Source organism: Argiope bruennichi, chromosome 9 (genome assembly GCF_947563725.1).
Source record: "Argiope bruennichi chromosome 9, qqArgBrue1.1, whole genome shotgun sequence".
NCBI classification, from domain to species: Eukaryota; Metazoa; Arthropoda; class Arachnida; order Araneae; family Araneidae; genus Argiope; species Argiope bruennichi.
The window spans coordinates 24,758,616-24,782,828 of record NC_079159.1 but is presented as its reverse complement, the minus strand read 5'-3'; the positions used below and the strand labels follow the sequence as shown (position 1 = coordinate 24,782,828).

General features: G+C 26.6%; 1 protein-coding gene across 2 annotated transcripts; it reads left to right on the top strand.

The window, feature by feature from the left end:
• Positions 1–517: 517 nt before the first annotated feature.
• Positions 518–23,690, top strand: LOC129984305 (catenin alpha-like). Of its 2 annotated transcripts, XM_056094164.1 has the most exons (21): positions 518–605; positions 1,030–1,172; positions 3,031–3,048; positions 3,129–3,485; positions 4,431–4,550; positions 5,327–5,416; positions 6,290–6,472; positions 8,839–9,042; positions 10,495–10,728; positions 11,288–11,380; positions 11,872–12,028; positions 13,430–13,630; positions 15,041–15,192; positions 15,289–15,358; positions 15,462–15,520; positions 16,696–16,877; positions 18,022–18,127; positions 19,484–19,618; positions 20,183–20,275; positions 20,445–20,468; positions 22,093–23,690. In XM_056094164.1, the coding sequence occupies exons 2-21, from the start codon at positions 1,065–1,067 to the stop codon at positions 22,255–22,257; spliced, it is 2,751 nt and encodes a 916-aa protein (XP_055950139.1). In that variant the 5' UTR covers positions 518–605; positions 1,030–1,064; the 3' UTR covers positions 22,258–23,690. The 2 variants fall into 2 exon arrangements, with proteins under 2 accessions (XP_055950139.1, XP_055950140.1); XM_056094165.1 differs by lacking the exon at positions 3,031–3,048.
• The last annotated feature ends 523 nt before the right edge of the window (positions 23,691–24,213 follow it).

The window sequence follows — 24,213 nt, the reverse complement described above, 5'->3', positions numbered from 1 at the left end:
TTACTGATTCTTATAATTAAAACTCTTATCAACTTTCAAGTACAAATTCAAGGTTTGTTTTTTAAAAAAAGGGTCTTAATTGATCATCAGATGTATTCAAAATGGTCTTTGTTGATCGTCACGGGATGTTAATTAAACCATACTGATCTCAGTTGCCTAGCAACCTAAATCGATAAATGTAAAGGAATAAAAAAATAAACACAATAATATCGCAATTTCACCTCTCAGAATGATAACTCTTGAATCTATTTTACCGAATAAAAATAAACATAAAGGAAAACTTAAAAAGAAATATAAAGAATTATTTTTGTCTTGCATTCAAAGAACCCAAGGATGAATCTAGGAGAGTTTTAAAAGAAAAAAACATTTCTCTTTAAAATGAATTCATTAACAAATTTTTAATCCCTTATTTATACTTACGTTAATTGTTTTTCTTTCCTTTTATATTTCATAAAATATGTAAAGAATTCAAAGAATTTCCGAGATAAATATTTGTAGAATCAGCTGTATTGAACTTCTAAACTTCCGGTGACGCCATGTTGCGAGTTTGACGGAACATCATTTGTGTTATTACTAAACTATTTCCATCATTTTAGTTATTCATGGTATTTCTTTTTCTCGTTTTATCATGTAAAATGAAAAGGCTTTTATAGTAATTTCTTAAAGATTATATTTAGATAATTGATATGCTCATCATTATTGTATGCACTTAAAATAACTGTTGTTTTCATTTTGTTTGTTTTTTCATAGCATTGGAATCTCAATGCTATTGATATGGAACTTTCAGTTTGTAAATGTGAATATGTTTTTATATTAGGAGAAAAGTAAATATTACAATATCCAGTATTTTTTCGAATCGTTTTTAGGTTTTACATTGTCATATGATTTTGTAAATTTTAAAATCCGGTTTCATTGGGCGTCTTTCTATAACAATGATCTTATTGTTTGTTCATACCTTTCTTTTTTTTTATTTCTTTTCGGGCATTTTTTTTCTTGTAAATTTATTGTCTCTCGCTTGTCTTATTTTAGGTTTGTAGGTGTCTAGATAAATTTTAATAATCAAAATGACTGCGGATATGAATATGTCATCCGTTAATTTAAAATGGGATCCAAAGAATTTAGAAATCCGTACCAGAACAGTGGAGAAAACTTTAGAACCTTTAGTTATTCAGGCAAGTAGTTTGATTTATAATAAATAATTTCTAGAAAATGTAAAATAATATATGCTTATAAATATTTTTGTGTGTGTAAAGGAAATTTAATATGTTATGGTCTTCCAATCCTCCTATGTATTATTGTTTATGTAGAAATTCTGTAAACAAATTTATACCAGCTATTTTTTCCCCAAAAAACAATTGGATATGTGTAAATATTGATTCCTATTTGCTTCCTATATATTTAATAAATAATTCTTAGTTTTACATTCATTTTATATAATTAATTATTCTGCTAATTGAATTTCAAAGATAATTCATATTATTGGTTATAATTATTTTTCATTGTCTTTACATTAAATGTTTGAGCTAATTGTTACTTTTTTCTGATCTTTAAATTATTTTTTCTATTAAGATTTTTGTTGTGTATTAATTTAAATTCATCTTTTAATTAATTATTATTAGATACTTAAGAATAGGACATATACTGGTTTTAATATTCATCATAAATATTGCAATCAATATTACTGTGCATGAGAATATATATATCTTTTATTTAATCCAAACTTCATTTGAAAGTTTTAGTTTTCTCTTAAATAAATTATTTATTCCCTGTGACTATATATGTAATACCATGTTATTGGAAAATACTAGAATTTTGCATGTATAATTTATATATTAAAAAAATAATAGTGCATATAATTAGAAATATATATATAAAAATTATATATATTTATAATAATTTATATATACATGTTATTTAAAAATATCAGCTACATCTTTGTGATAAAATATATTGCCTTGTCAATAATGTGTTCTGTACAATCTTACTGTTTAAAAAAAGATTTTGGGGTCAATTAAGAAGGTTTTGTCCATAATATTAATATCTAACAGAAAATAAAGAATTTGATTACCTTTGAAATTATATATATGTAGAGAGGGAGAGAAAGAAGATGTATTTTACACTATTGATGTTATATGTTTCTGACCTGGTGTTGTATGTTTACTAGTTCACTCAATATATAAATTTCATCATTTTAAAAATTATTCTAAATGAATTAAAATAGATTTATGTTTATCTATTCAAGTAATTTGCTTTATTTTGAAACTCTTATGTATTTAAGATAATTTTCAAAACTAAAAAAATCACTCTCGACTACTGACCCAGTTTTGACGATTCTAATTTATATGAATACTCATAAGCACCTTATTGGTGAAGGTCTGCTCTCACTTTTCTCCTTTCTGAGAAAAATTTTAAAAAGAAGGTGTATATATATATCTCTTCTCAATAAGAAAAACTTAATTAAGTTTATCAAACAATCACTATACTGATTTTAATTTCACATGGGAACTCATCGGTTTCTAGATAAAAACTTGCCCATTCTCCATTTTTGAATGATAGTGCAAAATAATTCCTCCACAGATTTCTGGCCTCAACATCTATATCAATATTGCTAATTATTTTGGCTGCTTTGTGAGCATGGCTAAACAATGAAAATGTTTTGTATTGTGGAGGTTACTTTCTTCTGTTGTATTAAGTGTATTCCATCTTTATAGGATAACATGATTAAATTAATACTGTTAATATGTAGGCAAACAGTTGTCTCTCAATGCCAGCCTAGTATTATAATTATTAATGTTGACTAAAAAAAATTTCATATTTATTTCCATTGGTATTTATTCCATCTATAGTAAAAGAGCTTAGTAATCAATAAAATATATTCCTTTGTAATTAACAAATTCTTACACAAACCTTGTATTTGATATTTTCCTATTTTTAATTAACATAAGGGATTTAAGAATGTATAATTTTGTCTGATAATTATTTTTTATATTATTTCACAAATTGCATCATTTTCTTTTTCTTTGCATGCAGCTTTTGAATCCAATTAAGGTAAGTAATTTGAAAGTAGTAAAAATAATTAAGAAATATATGTTAAGAAAAGTTTGCTAATTATTTAATTTCAACTCCAGGTTACTACTTTAGTAAATACCAAAGGCCCTTCCAAAAAGAAGAAAGGGCGTTCCAAAAGAGCCCATATTTTAGTTGCAGCTGTAGAAAAAGCTACTGAAAATTTTATAACAAAAGGTGAAGAAATTGCAAGGGAGAATCCAGATATTCAACCAGAAATGTTACTAGCAGTAGATGAAGTAAAGAAAACTGGAGATGTAATGAGTAAAGCTTCTCGTGAATTTGCTGAAGATCCTTGTTCTTCAGTAAAACGAGGTACTATGGTAAGAGCAGCTAGGAATCTACTTTGTGCTGTGACTCGTCTTCTGATTTTGGCTGATATGGTTGATGTACACAGGCTCTTAAAATCTCTTCGATCAGTAAGTATTCTTTTTAACAAGAATATTATTTTAGCATTTTACAATGATATTGAAAACATCTTCGTGGTTCTTCATATGTGTACTGAATGATTGCACCTTCTTTTTGAATTTGTTTCTTTTCCTAAATTTTAATTATACTATAATTTTTATAGGATTGTCAGTCATCTGTTTTGATTTTAAGACAAAAATAAAAGTTGATGCAGATTTTAAATAATACTCCATGCCTTTTTTTTTAATTTATAAAATTCTAAATGCAAAATCTCCCTAAATTATTGAAATTTCATTTGTACCCATTTGCTAATCATAAATTTTTATAAAATGAATCACTGAAATCTTCACTAGTTTTCATCCTAAATGTGTTAAAAATAGATGTATATTTTACTTCCACTTAGAAAGTGTTGTTGTAGTTCAACTTCATTTTATTTTAAAGAATCAGTCTATTTGGATAATATTAGTATGTTCCATTGTGAATGAAGTATTATACTTTATATTGGCTTACATGCACATTTTTGAAGAAGTCTTTTTAAATATTTTAAAAATAATGCTATATTTTAAATATTAAAAGGTATCCATGTATAATTGTATAAGTAGAAAGCATTTATTTTTCTAAAAATATTTTCTTGGGAGGATGAAAAAAAAATTATATCGAAACCATATATTTCTTTGAAAAAAATAACTGCTGGATTAATATGAAAAGGAGCTGCAAAAATTCTTACTATTTCATTAAAGAATTTTGTTATCTAGTATATAAATAACTGTAAAACTGTTGTTGTTAAAATTATTTTCCAGTATATAATAAATTAAAAAAGAAGTTAAGATAAAAATCTTGGTTAAGTAAAGTGCTATGACTAATGGGTTCCCTTCCCCTTCTCTGTCCTGCATAATACTTGCTCTTAAAGAAAATGTATAATCAACAATAAGTAATTAGCTTTATTATGTTCTTAGGTTGAAGATGATTTAGATAAAGTGAAAAATGCATCTAGCCAGTCAGAGCTTATGAAATCATTCCAAGATTTTGGTAAAAATACAGCAGAACTAATACAGCAAGCTGCAAAACGTCAAGCAGTAAGTTTTTATTTAATTTATTTTATGTGAATCAAAATATTATATTTTTGAAATAAATATTTGATTGTCAGGATATTTAATATCTCATAAATATACACTATTACATAAGGTTGTGTCACAAAGTACAGCTGGCATTATATGAATTGTCCCAATATTTGTTTTGTTATTATGAAAACCACTTATTTGATTTTCAGAAATTAAATGTGTAGCACTAGAAAGTAGCATCTGCAGCTCTTGTAAATAACAGTTTAATATAAAAGAATTAGTGATTGCAGATGGATTAGGATTATTTTCTAAATATTGTTTTCAAGTCCCAAAATAATTTATCTATTTTATAAAAGTGCCAGTAGCATGTGTTCAAAATTTGTTTTAATAAAACTTAGTATTAATCATGGGATTAATATAATGGTATTGTTAATTGCAGATGAATGATAAAATTATATTAAGCATAGCTTGTATGAACCTTTTAAATATGTGAATTTGGGGTGTCTAGAATGCATGAACAGGAGCTTATGTGATACTTTTTTGTAGAGAAATGGTGAAAATTCATGCTCAGACAATTTATCATTTCCTGCATGGTAATTGACTTTTTTTAAAAATATGCTATATCTCTTATAATTTGAAAAAATTATATTTCCTATGACAGCGTGCAAAATTGCATTATTGTATGACATTACATAATAAATTTCCATTATGGAAATCAGATTAAACTGACAGCTTAGATTTTTTTTTTTTTTTTTTGTTATAATTAACAAAGTAATATATTATTTTTATAGGAACTGAAAGATCCTCGCCTGAGAGATGATTTGGCAGCTGCTAGAGCTGTTTTGAAAAAGAACAGCATGATGCTTCTAACGGCTTCCAAAGTAAGCCATATTTTGAAGAATTGGTTTTAAATCATTTAACTAGCTAGCTAAACTGATAAACAAAGTTTAGTATTAAGATGAATGATGTTTTAAACTTTTTTTTTTAATTAGATTGATGCTCATGTTTATGAATTTTAAATGAACTAATCGCTTCTGAATTCTTGATTTAAATCATATTGGATATCATTTTAACTAGGTTTGCCTTTTAACTATTAAATTTTTTTTAATTTTTACCTTTTAACTGGTTTGCACATATGCCTTGCATTCATTGATTTATCAAATTTTTTGTTCTTTTAAATAACAAATCAGTTATTCAGAAATGTTATAAATTAATGGAAAATTATATGAAATAAATGAATATCTCAGGTTCTCTACAAATTCTCATATGATTCAATAAAGATATTTCTAAAATGAAAATAATTTAATTAAATGGTTTTAAAACAGTTAAATGGTTAATTACTGTAATTTCCTTTGTATAATTTTAGGATTATCTGCTTAAAAAAACATGAAAATCATCACTAATAATCTTTTACATCTGATTGCCTTCAGTATAATCCATGGATTATGCAGCGGTGCAGATTATCTTTTTTGTCAGGGCCTAAAAGTAGCACCTGCTGATTATATTTCACTGCTGGAAATTACAATATTGCCTATCAAAATTCATCTTACCATCAATCTTAATATTCTCTTAATGGAATATCATCCAATCCCATTCTACACACAAAATTTTAGTGCAATTGCCATTACATTTGATAATACAGTTTCATCTGTTTGTGAATTTAAATTTTCAAAACATTATATTAATAGTTATATTTATATATTAGATTTTAAAGTTTGTCTTACTTTTGATACTATTTTACGATTTATTTTTAGGTTTATGTACGACATCCTGAACTCTCTGCCGCAAAAGAAAATCGAGACTACATATTTCGTCAAGTTTGCGAAGCAGTGAATACAATTAGTGATGTTGCTCAAGGTAAATCTACTAGTGGAGCTTTAGGACAGCCTCCATATGATGGTCCGGGTGAACTAGCAGCTGCATTAGATGAATTTGATGTAAGCCTATTAAATTATTTATTATTATTATTATTACTTGAAGATTGTTTTAAAACACATTGGATAAAGATTTGACTAATATAATATCGATTTCTTATGTTGTCTTACTTACTTATGAATTTATTCTTTCATTTTTTTCTTAATATATTTACTTCTGATTTTTGCTTATTTACTTTTATATGATTGTTAAGCTATATGTAATTATTATAATTTTTTGATTAGAATAATATACAAATTCACTTACTTAACCCTGGTATGATTATTAAACTTCCCTGTTATCATAATAAAAGATTTTTTTTTCCCATAAATGAGTTGGAAGCAGTGCCAGGAAATGATCCAAATTATTCATATAATAGAAATTGTCAACCCTGTTATTCAATTGGGTTTCAGTATTAATTAGGTCAATGAATTATTGAATTTGCATAGCATATGACTGATAGTCATTTAATTTGTCTGTGAACAAATTGTTCTTATAGAATAATCCCTCAGAAAAAAGTTCTATCTCAAAAACAAATGGCATGTTCAAATTTATCAGCAGATTACTTAAAAAGGATTAAAAATTTCTGAAGATGTAGATTTAGATTCTGACAATAATTCTAGCTAATAGGCAAAGAATGAAATAATGTATAAAGAAATTTCATGTGAGGAAAAAAGTCATATGATGAGTTTATTAAATTTTTTGAGGACATTAGCATTGAAATAATTTTCTTTTTTTATGTATTCCATTTTGTATAGATATGTATGAAGGTTACATTTATTGCACACTTTCCTTCCTTTTATATTTCTAACCTTTTCCACCCCCATATCCAATTATATTTTAATTGAGTTGAATTGAAAATTAGCTAAAAAATAGCATTGCTGTTGATAAAAAATTTTTAAAGATACTAAACAATTAAAAATTAACTATCCTAATTTTCATTAGAATTATACTTAAGTGAAGTATTTTTAACATAACTAATATTTATAGTGAAGCTTTAAGTGTGGAATATCAAATCAGCTATTGAAAGTTACATGGTTTAAACATTCTATGCAAGAAAGTAAAAATATATTTAATATAGTACTTACTCTATGGGATTTCAACATGAAATATTTTATCTCTTCTTATTTTGTTTTTATTAAAATAAGGAAATCTATGCATTAAAGAGTTTTAAAATCTTATAGCATGTCCTGAACAATTAAAAAATGTCGAATGCTAATTTTTCTTTAATTTTTAAAGAAAAATGTATTTAAACTTCATGATTTGCACCTGAAATATGTGCTAATAGAGTGAATAGGAAAGAAACCATTTTAGTTACCTCATTAATTTATTTAAGTTATAACATAAACATTTATTCAAGTTACGAATCAATTTTTCAAAGAAACCTCAAGACAGTTTTCTAATTAATGAGACATGTTTCAATAGTAACCAGACAAAAGAAGTATTATATCTATTTCATGTTTTGACTGTTTTAAATTCAGTTAATTTAACAGATATTGTTAATTATCATTTTGTTTTTCTTGTACGATTGAAGCGTAGATGTTATTTAGAAATTAACTATTTATCATAAAAGCTTCATTAAACAGTATTTGTTTAAAAATATTAATGAAAATCTATTTAGATTAGGTAGTGTAGATTTTTAGTGTACTAAAAAGTTTGATTCAGCTTTATATTACTAGAAAGTCCAATTTATCAAAAACTGTTTTTGTTCCTAAATAAAATATTTTAAAAAATAGCTTTGTATTTTTATACTAAATTCAAAATCATTAAGACAGTGTTTTCTTTCTCTCCTTTTTTTAATCGTTACTAATTTAGGAAAGTGATTCTTCTCTCTCCCCCCCCCCCCCCTTCCCTTCCAGATATTCAGATTAGATTTAAACAAGTATTTTTCATGTTTCCTTAAAAAATTTGTTTTGTATTTGGCAATTTTTGCAACGTTTAGATGCAACATTTTCTATTTCTGTTTGTTTATGCATGTAAAATTATTTTTAAAAATTAATTTGAATTTTTTTCTTTTTTTATAAACTTACCTCAATATATTTTTAATTTTTCTTTAATATAATCTTTCTTGTATAATATGTGTCAGAAATCTGCATTTAATAAACAAAACATTTTCAATATTACATTCATCGCATTCTATAACAAATTAAAAGAATACTGCCTGAATGAATTTTAAAAATAATTTCACAGAAAATTGACCTGAATTGTTAAATTGCTAAATCAGTTTCTATTTTTTTTTTTAATTAAATTATGAAAATGTTATATGAAAACTTCATTCAGAAATTATGAATTAATATTCCTTTTTACTATTAAAAGTTTTTTTTAAAAAAAAAAGTCTCTAATTTATACATTTCTTGAAAAGTAGAAGTTAAAACTTTTATTTTTCTAGGAACGAATCCTGATTGATCCTTTGATGTACAATGAAGTTCGTACCCGTCCGGCTTTGGAAGAAAGACTTGAGAGTATTATCAGTGGTGCAGCATTAATGGCAGATTCATCTTGTACTAGAGATGAGAGACGTGAACGTATTGTTGCTGAGTGTAATGCTGTGCGACAAGCTCTACAAGATTTGCTGTCTGAATATATGGCTAATGTAAGTTTAAAAAGTTTTTGTTTCCCTATAAGAGAAGTTTTAAAAAGACCTGGAAGAAAGAAATGAAAGAGAAAAAAAAGTTAATCATTAATGCACTTTATTGAAAAGATTGTTGGGTGTATTAATTTTAAAATTGTATTTTCCTCCCTTTCTTCTTATACAATTTCTCTATTCCTAAACTTAATAATTTATTTAATTCTTTTTTTTTTATTATGATATTTTGAATCCATTTTCTGCTATAGAATACTATGTTATTAAAACTAATACAGGAATTTTTAAAGCATATCACTGAATTTAAGCAATTTAGGGATAGTCTTTGTATTTTACATTGAAAAGTATGCAAGAACTAAAAATATTCAGTGATATGCATGCAGATAGTAAGACGGGTTTATAAAGGATTTCGATTATATTGTGTTTAATGGAGAATTAATTTATATATTTTAATATTAAACCTTATAGGTAATCCAATGTTAAGACCTTATATATATGTATATTAAATGTTCTGTCTGGTTTCCTTATGAATACTTGTTTTTTTTATTTAAAACTTAAATTATTATAATTTTGCTAAATATTTTTTGCATAAAAAATGAATTTGAGAATTCTATAATTTGTTCCAGTTTCTTTAAATTAAGAAGAAAAAAAAAATAGTTAAATCTCTTTTTCAACTCAAATATATTTTTAATAATAAGTTTTGTGTAATTGAATCACTACTTGGCTAATTTCCTAATTTGAATTTTTACTACTGTAAATCCTTTTATTTGTAACTATTTTTATTTGATTGATACTTCAGCATAATATTGATTTCTTTTGAATACTTCAGCAGAATATTGATTTCTTCTGATTTATTTAGTGACCTCCAAACTCTAATAACAATTTTTATTTCCCTTTAATGTATTATTCTTAAAAAGCATTGCCCATATCTGAATTTTTACAAATCTGTTTCAGAACTAACATACATATCACATTAAACATAATTTATAGGTATTAATATGACAGGGTATTTATTTCGTTTTGTATTTATTTCTTTTTCTTCCTTAATTGTTTTGTAAATAGTTGCCTAACTCTTCAAAATTTCCTACATTTCATTAGTGTATGTGTTCTGCTAGTAGGCTCCAGTACCAATTAATATACCTACTTCATATTTTGATCTAATGCTTGAAGGTAAAAGAAAAAGTTTCAATGGTCATATTAAACTATTAATTGGCAAATAAAAATACATCAGTGCTCAAGACTTATTCCTGCTAAAAAAAAAGCATGCTTATTTTTGTTTTACATTTTTCTTCTCAAATAAAATATTTTTAAAGGATTTGTATATTAGTAAACTGAGAGTACAAAATTCAACTGATTAAAAAAGGAAGGGATTGATTTTTTTTTAATATTGATATATAGTAATATTTGTTTAATTTAAAATTCAAGTAATTTATTTATTTGACATTAAAATGGTTATTACAGGCTGGAAGGAAAGATATGTCTGATCCCTTGGATAAAGCTGTGGATCACATGACTAGGAAGACTAAAGATTTGCGACGTCAGTTGCGAAAAGCTGTTGTTGATCATGTGTCCGATTCCTTCTTGGAAACTAATGTGCCTCTCCTAGTTCTAATTGAAGCTGCCAAGAATGGAAACGAGAGAGAAGTAGAGCAGTATTCTCAAGTTTTTACAGAACATGCAAACAAATTGGTAGAAGTAAGTTAATAAACCATTTTATAGAATATATATATATAATATATTCCAAAAGTCCATCTATATTCATGCTTCCCCTTTTTACTTCAGATACATTTTATATTTTTGTTGATAAATTAAGTAAATATAACAACACAAAAAAAGATTTAGGATTTTTTTTTTTTTTTTTAATATTTAAATTTAGAATGCAAATTTCTTGCTTGGCAACTTCTACTCATTTTAATTTTGAGAAATAAAAGTATGTGAGACTTTTAAAGTGTAAAAGGTCACTTTTTATTTTATTTATTTTAAAAATTAGTTATTGATATTACTAATGAAATGAGTTTTTGTAATTTATTTCACTAATTAACTTTCAAAAAGGAAATAGAAAAGGCTCATGTGATATAAATTTATAACATTTGAATAAATAGCTCCTGCATAAAATTAGTGAATTCTTAAATTCCTTTTAAAAAAAGAACATTTTTCAAAATCTGGTTTTATGTTTTAGTAATGCTTGCTGTTATATAAACAATAATTGAACAAAATTTTGATGTTTTAACCTATATTCTTTTCTTTATTAAAGGTTGCTAATCTTGCCTGTTCTATGTCCAACAACGAAGACGGAGTCAAAATGGTTCGCTTTGCTGCAGCTCAAATCAGTAATCTCTGTCCTCAGGTAAGTTAAGTAATTATTGAAAATTCACCTTGCACCATAGCTCTTCTGAAATGTATACTGCTTTGATGTTACTTCTGACGATTCTTATCATCATGATTACCAGTTCTACTTTTTCATGAGATGAGAGGTTGAATAATTTAGCAATTGATTTTGATTTAAAACAACTTACTGATTTTTTAAAAGATATAATAGATCACTTACTGAATTTTAAACAATTGTAAAATTTTCCTTATTTACAAAAAAATTTACAAAATAAGAATAAAATAATACTATGCTAATTTCTTCCTTTTAAATTTCAGCTTGTTTTTTTTAGCATCAACTGGCTTTTTTTTTAATTGCCTGTGTTTAAATATTTTATTAGGAATTGAATTGTTATTTAACATACTTTTTACCAGTTGCCTGCCTTTAATGTTTGTAATGTCTTAATAGTATTTTGATTTAACTCTTTTCTCTCTCTCTCTCACTCATCAATTCTTTTTCATTCTTTGCAGGTTATTAATGCTGCCAGGATTTTGGCTGCGCGACCCAGATCGAAAGTTGCTCAGGAAAATATGGATGCTTTCAAGGAAGCTTGGGAGAATCAGGTTCGAATTCTCACTGAAGCAGTTGATGACATTACAACTATTGACGATTTCTTGGCTGTTTCTGGTAAAGTTACTATTAAGTCTATTCACTCCTTTTATTCATGTAGTGTAAAATTTTTAATAATTTTTTTTTATAGTTTCTTTAAAATGCATAATGGAATAGTGGGGGGGGGGAAATGGCACATGGGGCAAATTATATTAACAAATAATATTTTTTCTGTCTCTCATCATAGCTGGTGTAATTGCATTAAATTTTTTTTTCAATGCATGTTCCTTGGTTGCTTTAGCACTGAAATACACCTTGCTGTAGTAAATTTGACTTTTATAATCAATAACTCTTATTGACTACTTGAAAAAAAAAAAAGATGCAAATATCTATAGCACCAGTGAATGACGTTGTATGTGTTTTTACATATGTATGCAATCTTGTTTATATGGGATTTGAATGATATCAGAAAAAAATCTCCAAGATATTGCAACACATGCTGCAAATATTCCATTCATTTCTCATTAAAAACAACTATGTGTTAGAGAAGGCTTAAAAGGACAGATTTATTTTTTTAAATATACAAATGACCATTTTTTTTAAATTGTTAATATAGTTGTTAAATTGCATATATATCAGATCTTAGTTTCTACCCAGCTTTCTATGTTGTTTATTAAATCAAATACATTTTTTTTGCACTTAAACAGCTCTGTTTGTGGGCTATGCTATCTTCAAGAAATTAAAAAAGAAATTAACCTGAATTTAAAGGAAAATTCTTGCTTCAATTTAGAAAAGGGATTGAGGACTAGCTTAAGACTTATTAACAATGTTAATTTCATTCAATTAAACATCATATAGATTTCTGAAAATTTTTGTGTTCAGAGAAAATGTAGTAGTTTCTCCTCTCTCCCCACTTAATATGTTTTTTTTTATTATTATTATGAAGGAAATTAAAGCCCACTTTTTTATTGTTTTTAAAAGTTGTATTTAATTTATAGAAATTTTATTTGACCTATAGAAATTGTGTCTGTTGAAAATCCAAAATCCCTGAAGGAGGGAAAAATCTTATTATATGATGGTTTCGCTATATTATGATTATAAATTAAATTGAAATTAATTATTCTTATTTATAGATTTATATATCAGCATATTAATAACTCTCTTTAAAATAATTTTAATAAAATTGTTAGTCTCCTCTGTGAGACTTAAATTGATATAGGTATATATTATACATTGATGTCAATTTTTGCCTTTGATTATTGTTAAAAGTGCAAAATTATAAGGCATTTCAAACATTCTAACTTTTCAAACCTTTTAAATTTGATAAGATATCTGCATACATTAAAATTAATGTTTTTTTAACCTTCTTAAAATTGCTATAATTTTTTCTGGAATATTATCAGTAATATTTTTCACAATTGAAGTCTTTTATTTTTAGTCCCTTTTTGTGCAATATTCAAAATTATGTTTGTTTTTTAGAGAATCATATCCTAGAGGATGTCAATAAATGTGTCCTTGCTCTACAAGAAGGAGATGCAGATACTTTAGATAGAACTGCAGGTGCCATCCGAGGGCGTTCAGCTAGAGTTTGCAATGTTGTTGCTGCTGAGATGGACAATTATGAACCTGGTATTTACACTGAAGGAGTTCTAAAAGCAGTTGCTATTCTCAAAGATCAAGGTACTTACAGTTTAACTGTTTACTTTAATGAGAACTGATATCTCGGTGCCAGAAATATTTTTGAGACCAAATTGTTATTTTAGCTGCGTAGCATTACTTTATACATTATTCATTTTGTGATTTGATCCTTTCACTATTGACCCGGCCAACTAGCCATGCAAATTTTATCCTGAAGAACCAGTATCTGATTCAAACCAGGAGAGCAGGATGTAAAATGTGTTATCATCAAGGATGTTCTCACTTTACATCCTATACCCTTCTTTTGAAATGGAAACCAGTCCTCCAGAATAAAATTTGCATGTGCATTTGACTGGGTTAGTACTGAAAGGGTTAATGAATAACAGTAAACTTCAGAGACTCATATTTCATTAAAAAGCAATCCTTTTTAACGTTATGAATTTTGTTTTATTTATATTTTTCTCTTCATTTGTGTCATGGTCTTTCTTTTCATTAGTGATTTGTTACTTTTTTAGCCTTATATGATTAAACATATACTGGAAACACAAACAGTGTGCAATATACTTTTTGTACATAGCCGATTTTAACAAATTTTAAAATGTTTCTTTATTGTAATATTTATAAACAGACAGTTTTAAAAAAATTCTAAATAAAACAAAAAAATAAGTAACATATGAAAAAAATTAACATGGAAAGCTCTAAAGGGCAAGTTGAAAGCTACCAGTTTGGCATGTAACTTAAGTAGTAGGTACACATTAAAAGAGTTTTTCGAATTAGATTTCAACATTAAATATTCTTAATGTGTAACTCAATAACTTAATGTAAATTATTGTATAAAGCCTATTTTTATATCTCTTTAAAATTCAGAAATTTATTTTCAATAATATCATTTTGATTTTGGTACAGGAGTTTTTTCTCCATTTTATTATATATAAATAGCTTTGCAATTATTAATTTCTTGATTTTTTTTGCATTGGTTTTATATTTTCACATCTTGTAATAATATTAAATAAATTTTCTATCTACTTATAATTGCTCTTAAATAATTAAAATTTTTTAAAATATTGTAAAAATTGTCAAATCAAGCCGAAAATATTATCATGCCATGTTGTTTCTGGATAGAGATTTAAATGACCTTTAAACTTTTATAATTGCCTTTTAAAATATAGAAATTCTTTCCTACAAAAGATATGCAATTGTTCAAGAGATTGTCTTATTGGCATTTGTTGTACAATATATATATTTGAAAAAGATTTAATTGTACATATATGTTTTAGATTTATTAATTTTAACTTTGCACCAAGTTTTAGTTTGACTTTCAACTATAAACAATCCTATTCCACTGTAACTACTCATTAATTTTAACTAATAAGGAGTTAATAGTTATATAATGATTAACTATATTAAATATTCCTAAGATGTGCTTAAGCTCAATTTTTTATTTCTTTGCAGTCATGCCAAATTTTGCATCTCGTGTAGAAATAGCAGTCGAAGCATTAAGTACAAATCCTCAAAAAGAAGTTGATGAAAATGAATTCATTGATGCTTCTAGACTTGTATATGATGGTGTTAGAGACATCAGAAGAGCTGTTTTGATGAACAGGGTAGATATATTTTCTCTATAATTGTCTTTATATATTTAATAAAACTGAAATTCTCTTTAATTTGTATCTTATTTAATGGATATTGATATTTCTTAGACTGCTGAAGAACTGGATTCAGAAACGGAAATTGAATTTGAAGCTAATACTTCTGAAACAAAGAGTAAATGTAAGTTTATGATTAAAAAAATTTAATGAATTTTTCAAATTACATTAAATTAATTCTTGATATTTTGTTGAATTCTCCATTAAACGTTTTCTTTCTATTGCAGCGAGTGCACATACTGACTTTGATGAATATCCTGAGATTAGTGGCATCAATAATACAAGAGTGAGTACCGTGTTTATCACACTTGATATGCATAAATATAGTTGCTTATGTATAGTTTAAATGTTATTTTAATCTCAAGAAACTTTTATAATGTAGTAAAAAATACTATTAAGGGATTATTAATTCATGTGATAGCTTAGTGAGATTTCAAAAATAGCAAATTTTCTTTCTGTATTTCACTTCACAATGACTAAAAATCTTTATTCCTTCCATTTTAACTGAACCTTCATTTCATATGTTAAATTATCTGCATCTGGTAAATGTATTAATGAACCTAATAATATGATGACAAATAATTTAAGATAGGCAAGAATACAAATCTATAAATCATCAATCTATATTGGCTTTCCTTTAGTTTCTTTAATGCTGTTTGACAGTTACATTTTTAAGATTATAGTGATATCATAATTTTAAAGATAACAGATTTAAATATCAAATATAGAATGTAAAACCGATACTCCTCCTTCTAATGTCAAAATGAGAATTGGTGATAATCTAGAAAACGTCCATTTAAGTCTACTGTTAATAACAATTTCTTGAAGATATAATAAATGGTGAAGTAATTTGACATAAATTATTTTGATTTCACTGTATAGTGTGATTGGAAAAGAAATACCAAATGTGCTATATGCGTTCGCAAGAAGTATTCTGAATAGGGATCACAAACATACATGAATGTTGTAATGTTAGCCTTTGATTTAAATATCTGTCAGTATCTTTGATAAATGTGCAGCTACTTCAGCTACTTGAACATGAAGAATGTTCCTGGTATTATCTTGTAAAATATTGGAAATTGCTTGAAATTTTGCTCTTGTTTGATTATTCAGAATGTGTGTCAAGAAAATATAAGTGAAAAGATATTTTTATTTACACAAGTGAATCCTCTATTTATCCATGTGCTTGCAATGAGGCAAAGTAGTCGATTATGTTTATGATTACATTCTGTGAAATAGCCAGTTTATATGATATGCACTGAATTATTACCATCGTTTTAAGTGGTTAATTATAGAATAATTTATTTTCATTTTTTTCCATATAAATCATAAAATTTATATAATTTATTTTTCAACTATTCTTAACCATGAGCCGTATTTCATACTGTTTAATTCATACTATTTTTGTTTATATAAAATGTGAAAAGATAGTATTATATTTTCTTTTGTCTTCTCTTCCAGGATGCATATCGATACATCTCTGAAGAAGATAAACAGAAAATCGCTGCTCAAGTTGAGAACTTCCGCACTGAAAAGAGCAAGTTTGATAGGGAAGTAGCTAAGTGGGATGATACAGGAAACGATGTCATAGTATTAGCTAAACAAATGTGTATGATAATGATGGAAATGACAGACTTCACGAGGTACTTTCTCTTTGAAATCTTGTTTTTAAATAATTCATTGTTCCTTGTATGTTATACCAGATTTTGCATTGAATTTCTTTTAGAGATGAGTTACAATATTAGCAACCAGCTTATCAAAAGAAATATTGAACATCCATGATTTTGTATAAATTTGACCTGTATTACTTTATTTTCTTGTTAGTTGAAGGCATTTGAATCAGTATTGTTTTCATTATACTATGAACATTACAGAATTATTTTCTTATTTTGGTCTAAATTTATTTTGTTCTTTGTGAGAAAATGGCCCTTATTTATGAAGTCTTATTATAAATTCATTGTCCTTTGTGTGTTATACCAAACTTTGCATTTTGGGAGGATTATGATCTTGGTAATCATCTTGCCAAAATGATTATTGAATATTCCTGTTTTATTTTTTACAAAATTTGATCTGTATTGCTTTATTTCATTGTTGTCTGAAGGCAAATTATACAATTATACAAGTACTGTTCATCACATTATAAACACTTTGTTCACAGAAGTTGTTTCACAGTAATTTAAACCAATTTCGAACAGTCTCTATGTCTTTAATGTTCAAGTAAAAACGACACAGTGCCATTTTCATGTGAACAAATATGTTAAAATCGCATTTTGAAAAACAATACTCTTTGATAGGTGTTTCAACTCTATCTACTAAAACTTCAGTAACTGTTTTAGCCTGGAGTGGCTGTTCATTATTATAGAACAAAAGCACTTCAAAGGAGGCAGAAACACCTGTACCAGTCTTGCATACAAATCAATGATGGTGAGCATTCTCCGACACTTCTTCATTTATCAGTGCGCTTCCGAAAATCTAGTAACTTCTATCATTTAAGAATGAATAAGATCATTTTTGCTGTTTAATTGCAAACATGATGCAGATGTAGATAAAATGACAGCCATTTGTGAAATGTGTTTGTACGATTACCGTACGCAAGTCCGTTCTCCTGTAGTGTTTGTCTTATTTCTCATTATACCTCTAATACCATTTTTGTCACACTTGCAATGAAATACACTGAATTGCAATAGTTATTAATACTAATTTGTAAGATGGTAAGTTTGACTATTGACATTTTATTTTGCTTTTCTTTATTTTACTCAAAATATGACATAAATTTTTGTTCTCTAGGGGAAAAGGACCCTTGAAAACAACAATGGATGTAATTAATGCTGCCAAAAAGATTTCAGAATATGGTACCAAATTAGATAAATTAGCTAGACAAATAGCCGATCAGGTATAGTGCAATTTTTGTTCTCTTGCACAGTTTATTTTATGTTGCTATTCAGGTAAACTAATTATTTGTGACGTAATTGTATTGGGAAAAATCATTTGATGTTCAAAAGATGAAAATGAAATAATTTTCAACACAAATAAAATGTGATTCATATTAAATTGTTAAAAAATAAAATTTGTTTCCGAGATCAAAACTGGAATTAAAATAAAGTTACTTTAAATTAATTTAAAATGTAAATGAAATTGTGTGAAAATTCAACCATTTTCATTTGAGAATTTTATGAATTTTCAAATGTTTAGATGTTGCATAAAAACTGAAAATAATTCAGCTGTGTGAATATGAGGATTTTTGCATCAAAATTGCATATCTATATCAAATTTTGGCCTGAATCAGTCAACATAAAGTATATTATTAAAAAGAGAGAAAAAAATATTTTTGCTCATAATTAGAATAAATCTGTAAAATATTCTATATGCATGCGTTTTTTAACTGTACAGACATGATGCATTTGTGCAGATTTCATCTTTTTCAGAATTTAATTTTATCTTTCCTGAGATCGATTAATTTTTTATGCAATATTTAAATATTTCAATAAATCACATTTATTTTACTACTCGTTACTCATATATAGCACACAATTTATTATTTTTGAAGTTAAATTTTTTTTGTTCCAAGCCTTTGACATATCTGATAATTGAATCAAAATGACTTGCCTTTTTCAAAACATTAGTCACAATTCAAATAATAAACATACATACATGCTTTTTCTTCTTCTGTACTTGTGAAGCATTCAAAATCAGTTACCATTAAAAGATTTAATCACAAGAGTTTCACTGATTGAATCCTTTAATCTGAGTTCCATTTTCAGAATTCCTCAATCTAAAAAAACCATTTTGAATTATGTCTATTGGCCCAATGAAGTAATATAGGCAGTATTGCTTCATATACACAGAAAGTTGATATATGATCTTGGTATTAAATTGAAGATCTATTTCTAATTTATAATGAACTGAATTACTGTCCTGAAATGTAGACCCAGTTTCTTTTAGTATGCATTGTAGTTAAAATGTAACATTTGGCGGAAATAAATGGGGTGGTGGTGGTAATAGCACTCTCAGTGTTTATTATTGGAGATAATATTAGAAATGTTTATTTTTCATTTTATTTATTACATTACAGTTCTTTGTGATGATAATTTCCCTCTTGAATCTTTTAACATTTTTAAGTAGTCACAGAACTAAAAGAAAGTAATAATATAGCATGTCGTAATTACTATATTTCTTTTAATTAAATGCTATTAAGTTAAGATTACATGTAATTCATTTTATTAGAAATTTGACAAACTTTCTTTTTCAGTGCCCTGAATCTAGTACAAAGAAAGATTTGTTAGCCTACCTCCAAAGGATTGCTCTGTACTGTCATCAGCTCAATATCACTAGTAAAGTAAAAGCAGATGTGCAGAATATTTCAGGAAGCCTTATTGTATCTGGCGTAAGTACTCCCTTCCTCCTTCATGAACTTTAGTTTGAATACTTTCTTATCTATGTTCTTTTTTATGATTTGTGAATAAATAGGGCCTTTTATAAATATAAAATGTTTTTTAACTAAGACTTTAAATGTCTGTCTTAATCCTCTGTGTATTACAGTTATTTTGATCTCAAAGCTTTGAGTTTTTAAAAAAGATTTCATTTTTAACATGAATAAACTGAACTTTTTCTATTTAATCATATCTTTGATAAAAGCTTTGAGATCAAAGCTTTGAAGCTCTTAAAAATGCTTTATCCAGGATTGTTTTAGAAAATATCCATATAAATTTGAATTCTATGATTTACAGTTAAATAGGAAAAACTGGTTATGTAATTCAGAGGGCTAATATTGTGGGGGGGGGGGAATCATATTCCATGAATATTATTAGTCTTGATGAATAGTTTAATAGTGTTATAGCAAGATAATTATATAAAGTAGGATTTTTTTTATATCAAAAATTTTACATTTACTGGTTATATATATATATATATAAATTCTAAAATTGATATGTTTGGTTTCTAATTGCAGCTTGACAGTGCAACTTCGCTTATCCAAGCTGCTAAGAACTTAATGAATGCTGTTGTTTTAACTGTTAAAGCTTCCTATGTAGCATCTACAAAGGTAATGCATATTTTTTTATAAAACTCTGCAGTGAAATTAAAACCATAATGTTGATTATGTTAAAAATTGATGTGTAATATCAAACATTAATTTTTATCAAAATATTTTAATTACGAAATAATTTTTATATAATGAAAAAATCTGATCACATATTTTTCTTTTTTTGCAGTATCCAAGAAGTGTCCAAGTTGCAGTAAGTATTGTGATTTATTCTGCCATATATTATTGTATTGATTTTTTTAAAATTATTTTGCATTTTTAAAACATTGAATTCACATTTTTCTTGCGATTTTAAAGTTTAACAAAAATATTTGACTGTTTAATGAAAAGAATTATGCTTTGTATCACAATGCTTCTATCTGAAATTCAATCTTTTATGAAATTTATATGGTTGAACTGAAAATAAATTTATAGTTTTTCATTTTTATGCTCAGTTATGATCTGATAGCTCAGATACGTAATTAATATTTGTAGAAAACATTTGTTACTAAATATGTTACATGCTACAAATTTTGTCATTGCTTTTAGTGTAATGCTTGTGTTCCTTCACTTACACTTAAGTATTAAACATTTTAACTCACTTTCTCTTGATTCTGAGAGTCTGAATTTTTTAAATATAAAAGAACAAAATTTCTGTCTTTCATCAGTTTGATATCTATTCAAAAGCTATATTTGCATTTAAAGTAATATAATATGGGATTATACAAATAACGATATTAATTATATTTGTATTGTATTAATAAATATTCATAAAAAAATTAACAAGATTAACTTTGAGACTCTGAAGATGGAATGTTAGACGAGTATTAGGTCTCTTACACTTGCAACTTCCTACACTAACCTTAAATGTACTTAAAAAACATAATTTTAACTGAAAAAGTAAGGAATACCTGAAATCTGGTTAGATGGTAGCTAAGAATTAAAATAGTACCAAAATACAGAGTGGAGGATAGGAGAGAGATTGAGAAATTTACTGAATTGGGAATAAACTTATCGCTGTTTCGACTTCTGCACTTCCTCATGATTTGGTCAGAGTCTTATGGTACTAAATGGGTTGAGCCATTGTAAACAATCAGAGTATTGACGGTGATCAACTTTTTTTTTCGATGGTATTGTTGCGAGTCTTCACAAACTACATAGCTTTTACCATGGTACTGACTTTTATTAAAGTGAACTGTCCTCCTGCATCTCTTCTTTTTATAACTAAATATTTTTAACCTAAAGAATTGTTTGAATATAGTAACTCATATAAATATGCAAAACTAGTAATGATGAGAAGATTAAAATAAATTTTTCAGCAGAATCTGTCAGATTATTCCATATATTGTGAATTAGTGAAACTGCTATCTGTAAGTCTTTTTTAAACAAACAGTTTGTCTGAAAGTTAGATTGCTATTTTCTCTTTCCAATTCTATCTCGAGCAAAGACACAAATTTTGAACTCCATAAGTTTTTGCATATTAAACAAAAGCTACTTTGTCACAAACCTGTTATAAATTAGGCTAATCAATATGAAATTAGAATTTTTTTTTAGTTTTCCCATTAAAAGAGTTTCTAATAAAAGCTAGAGTCATCTTTTGATTATTGAAATATTTAATTATAAATATCTCATGCTTAAAATTTCCATAATCTTGTAAACTTCATTGTGAAAGAAGTTGTTGCATATTTTCTCAGCAGTAGTGGGTAGAAATAGATTTTATTCCCCAAAGGATTCACTAAAGAAAAATATATAGTTTTACTATTTAACAAAGACTTTAACACATTTGCTAGAGATTTATTCCTTTACTCGTTTGTAATTCATTTTTTCTCCTTTTTCAGTCACCCATCGTAGTGTGGAAGATGAAAGCTCCAGAAAAGAAACCACTCGTCCGTCGAGAAAAGCCTGAAGAAGTTCGAGCCAAAGTGCGTAAAGGCTCTCAGAAGAAACACATTGCCCCAATCAAGGCCCTTAGTGAATTCCAAAGTCCAGCTGAAAGTGTGTGATTACCAGACTGTATGTCGACTGAGTTCTCAGTGCCTACAGCCTCATTTTTGTTTTCCTTACAATATGAGACGAGTTTGACTTATCCAATATGCCTCTAGTGTCTTTCCACCTTCGCCCTACAGCTCAGAGAAGTAAACAGTTTTTATCTCTGTATTTCAAAGAACTTTTTCATTTATGGTAGCTAAATGAAAAATGGATCTCCTGCTGTCAATACCAGAACATTGATAGAATCTGTGAGTTCTGCTTTTTCAATCGTTGTACTTATGTTTTTTGACTGGTTAGTTTGTATTTTATAATTCTGAATTTTATATATATTTTATATATTTATATGTTAATTTTAGAGTTTTAATATATGCTTTACATAGGATGGCATTCCTTTTTGAAGGGGGGGGGAGCATTTTCTTTTCCTTTTATGGCATTTAAAAGTGTTTTCTGTACCACGAAAATTTAGTATCTGTGAGTATCTTGTGCTGTGTTTCTCATACAGTCTGGTGTGTATGTATTTTTTCATATGTTGTTACTCAAAACATTAAAAAGAAAATTATCTGCCATTCATACTATTGTAGCGTATGTAATAAATAGCAATAAAAAATACTGTGTGTTATTCAGCCATTGTAATGTCCTTTATAGAATTGAAATTTGGCTGTTTCAATGCTTTGTGTAAGATTTTTTTCTTCTTTTTTTTACATTTATAGCTTGTTTTTTTTATGTTTATAGCTTTATATAAATCATAATTTTAATCTTTCTTATTATTATTATGGTTAAGCTTTTTTTTAATGGAGCTTTTGTTTTATAAGAATACTCAGTGTCAGTTTGAGAGAAAAATTCTTGTATTATTGTAAATTATTTGTATCTTTTCCTTTCAGTTCATGCTGTTGGGCTATATATTTAACTCTGTACATTTGTTTTTAAAAATACTCATTTGTAAATTTCTAAACAGTCAAAATGAATGCATTAAAATTTCTGAAGATATGAAAATTTTTATGGTTCTCCTTGGCAATTTCATCCTTGTATTTAAAAAATCGATGATAAATTTTGAATGAATATGATAGATAGAACTTTAATCTTTTACAACTTTAATCAACTTTTTTTTACTATTTTATTGATTTCATTTCTTTTTCTTGTTTATATATATGCTTATTAGAGTATATTTGCATAAAATGATTTTAATTCACATTCCATCTTCTTTATCGCTAACAAATCTATGATCTTTGAGATTTTAATGCAGTCTTTCTTTTAGTTGAAAGCGTTGTATTTTTATTTGAATTTTCATCAATGATTTATTGTAAAATTAATTTTTCAAATTTTGACACACAGTGGAAAAAATGTTAACCCTGTGATTTTTAAGTAAATTTTAAAGATTGAACTGAGTAGAAAGTGTGAAGTGATGAAAAATGAATTGTATGAAGTATGAAAATTTCCAATAAAAAGTATAAACCTAACATCTGTGTGATAATATTTTTCAAATTTCCTTATTATTTATGTTTGGCATTAAAACATTACAGACATATATTTTTTAAATGCAGTAGAAAGAAAATGATGTTGAATTATATATAAAATATTTCCTAGCAGTATCGCTATCCTAATTAATATTTTGTGTGAATCAATGGCTGGTATCCATAATGGAAAACTCAAACCAACCTAATAGTGTGATTCGTAACACGTGTAGTCATACTAAAGAGCAGTATGGTCTTATAATTAAACCATCAACATGCTTTTATCAGAATGTTTCAGCATTAAAAAAATAATTTGTTAATCTTATAAATCATCTGTTAATAATTGATACATTCTGAGGCTTTTAATATTTTCTATTGGTTATTTAGTTCTGTATCCAGAGTATTGCTTTCTACATGTGCACTGCTTACGATTAGAACGAATCAGTTTTAAGCAATTTGGCCAAAATGGTATAGGTATGCCTAGTAAAGAAAAAGATTTTACAGCCATTTAATATTTTT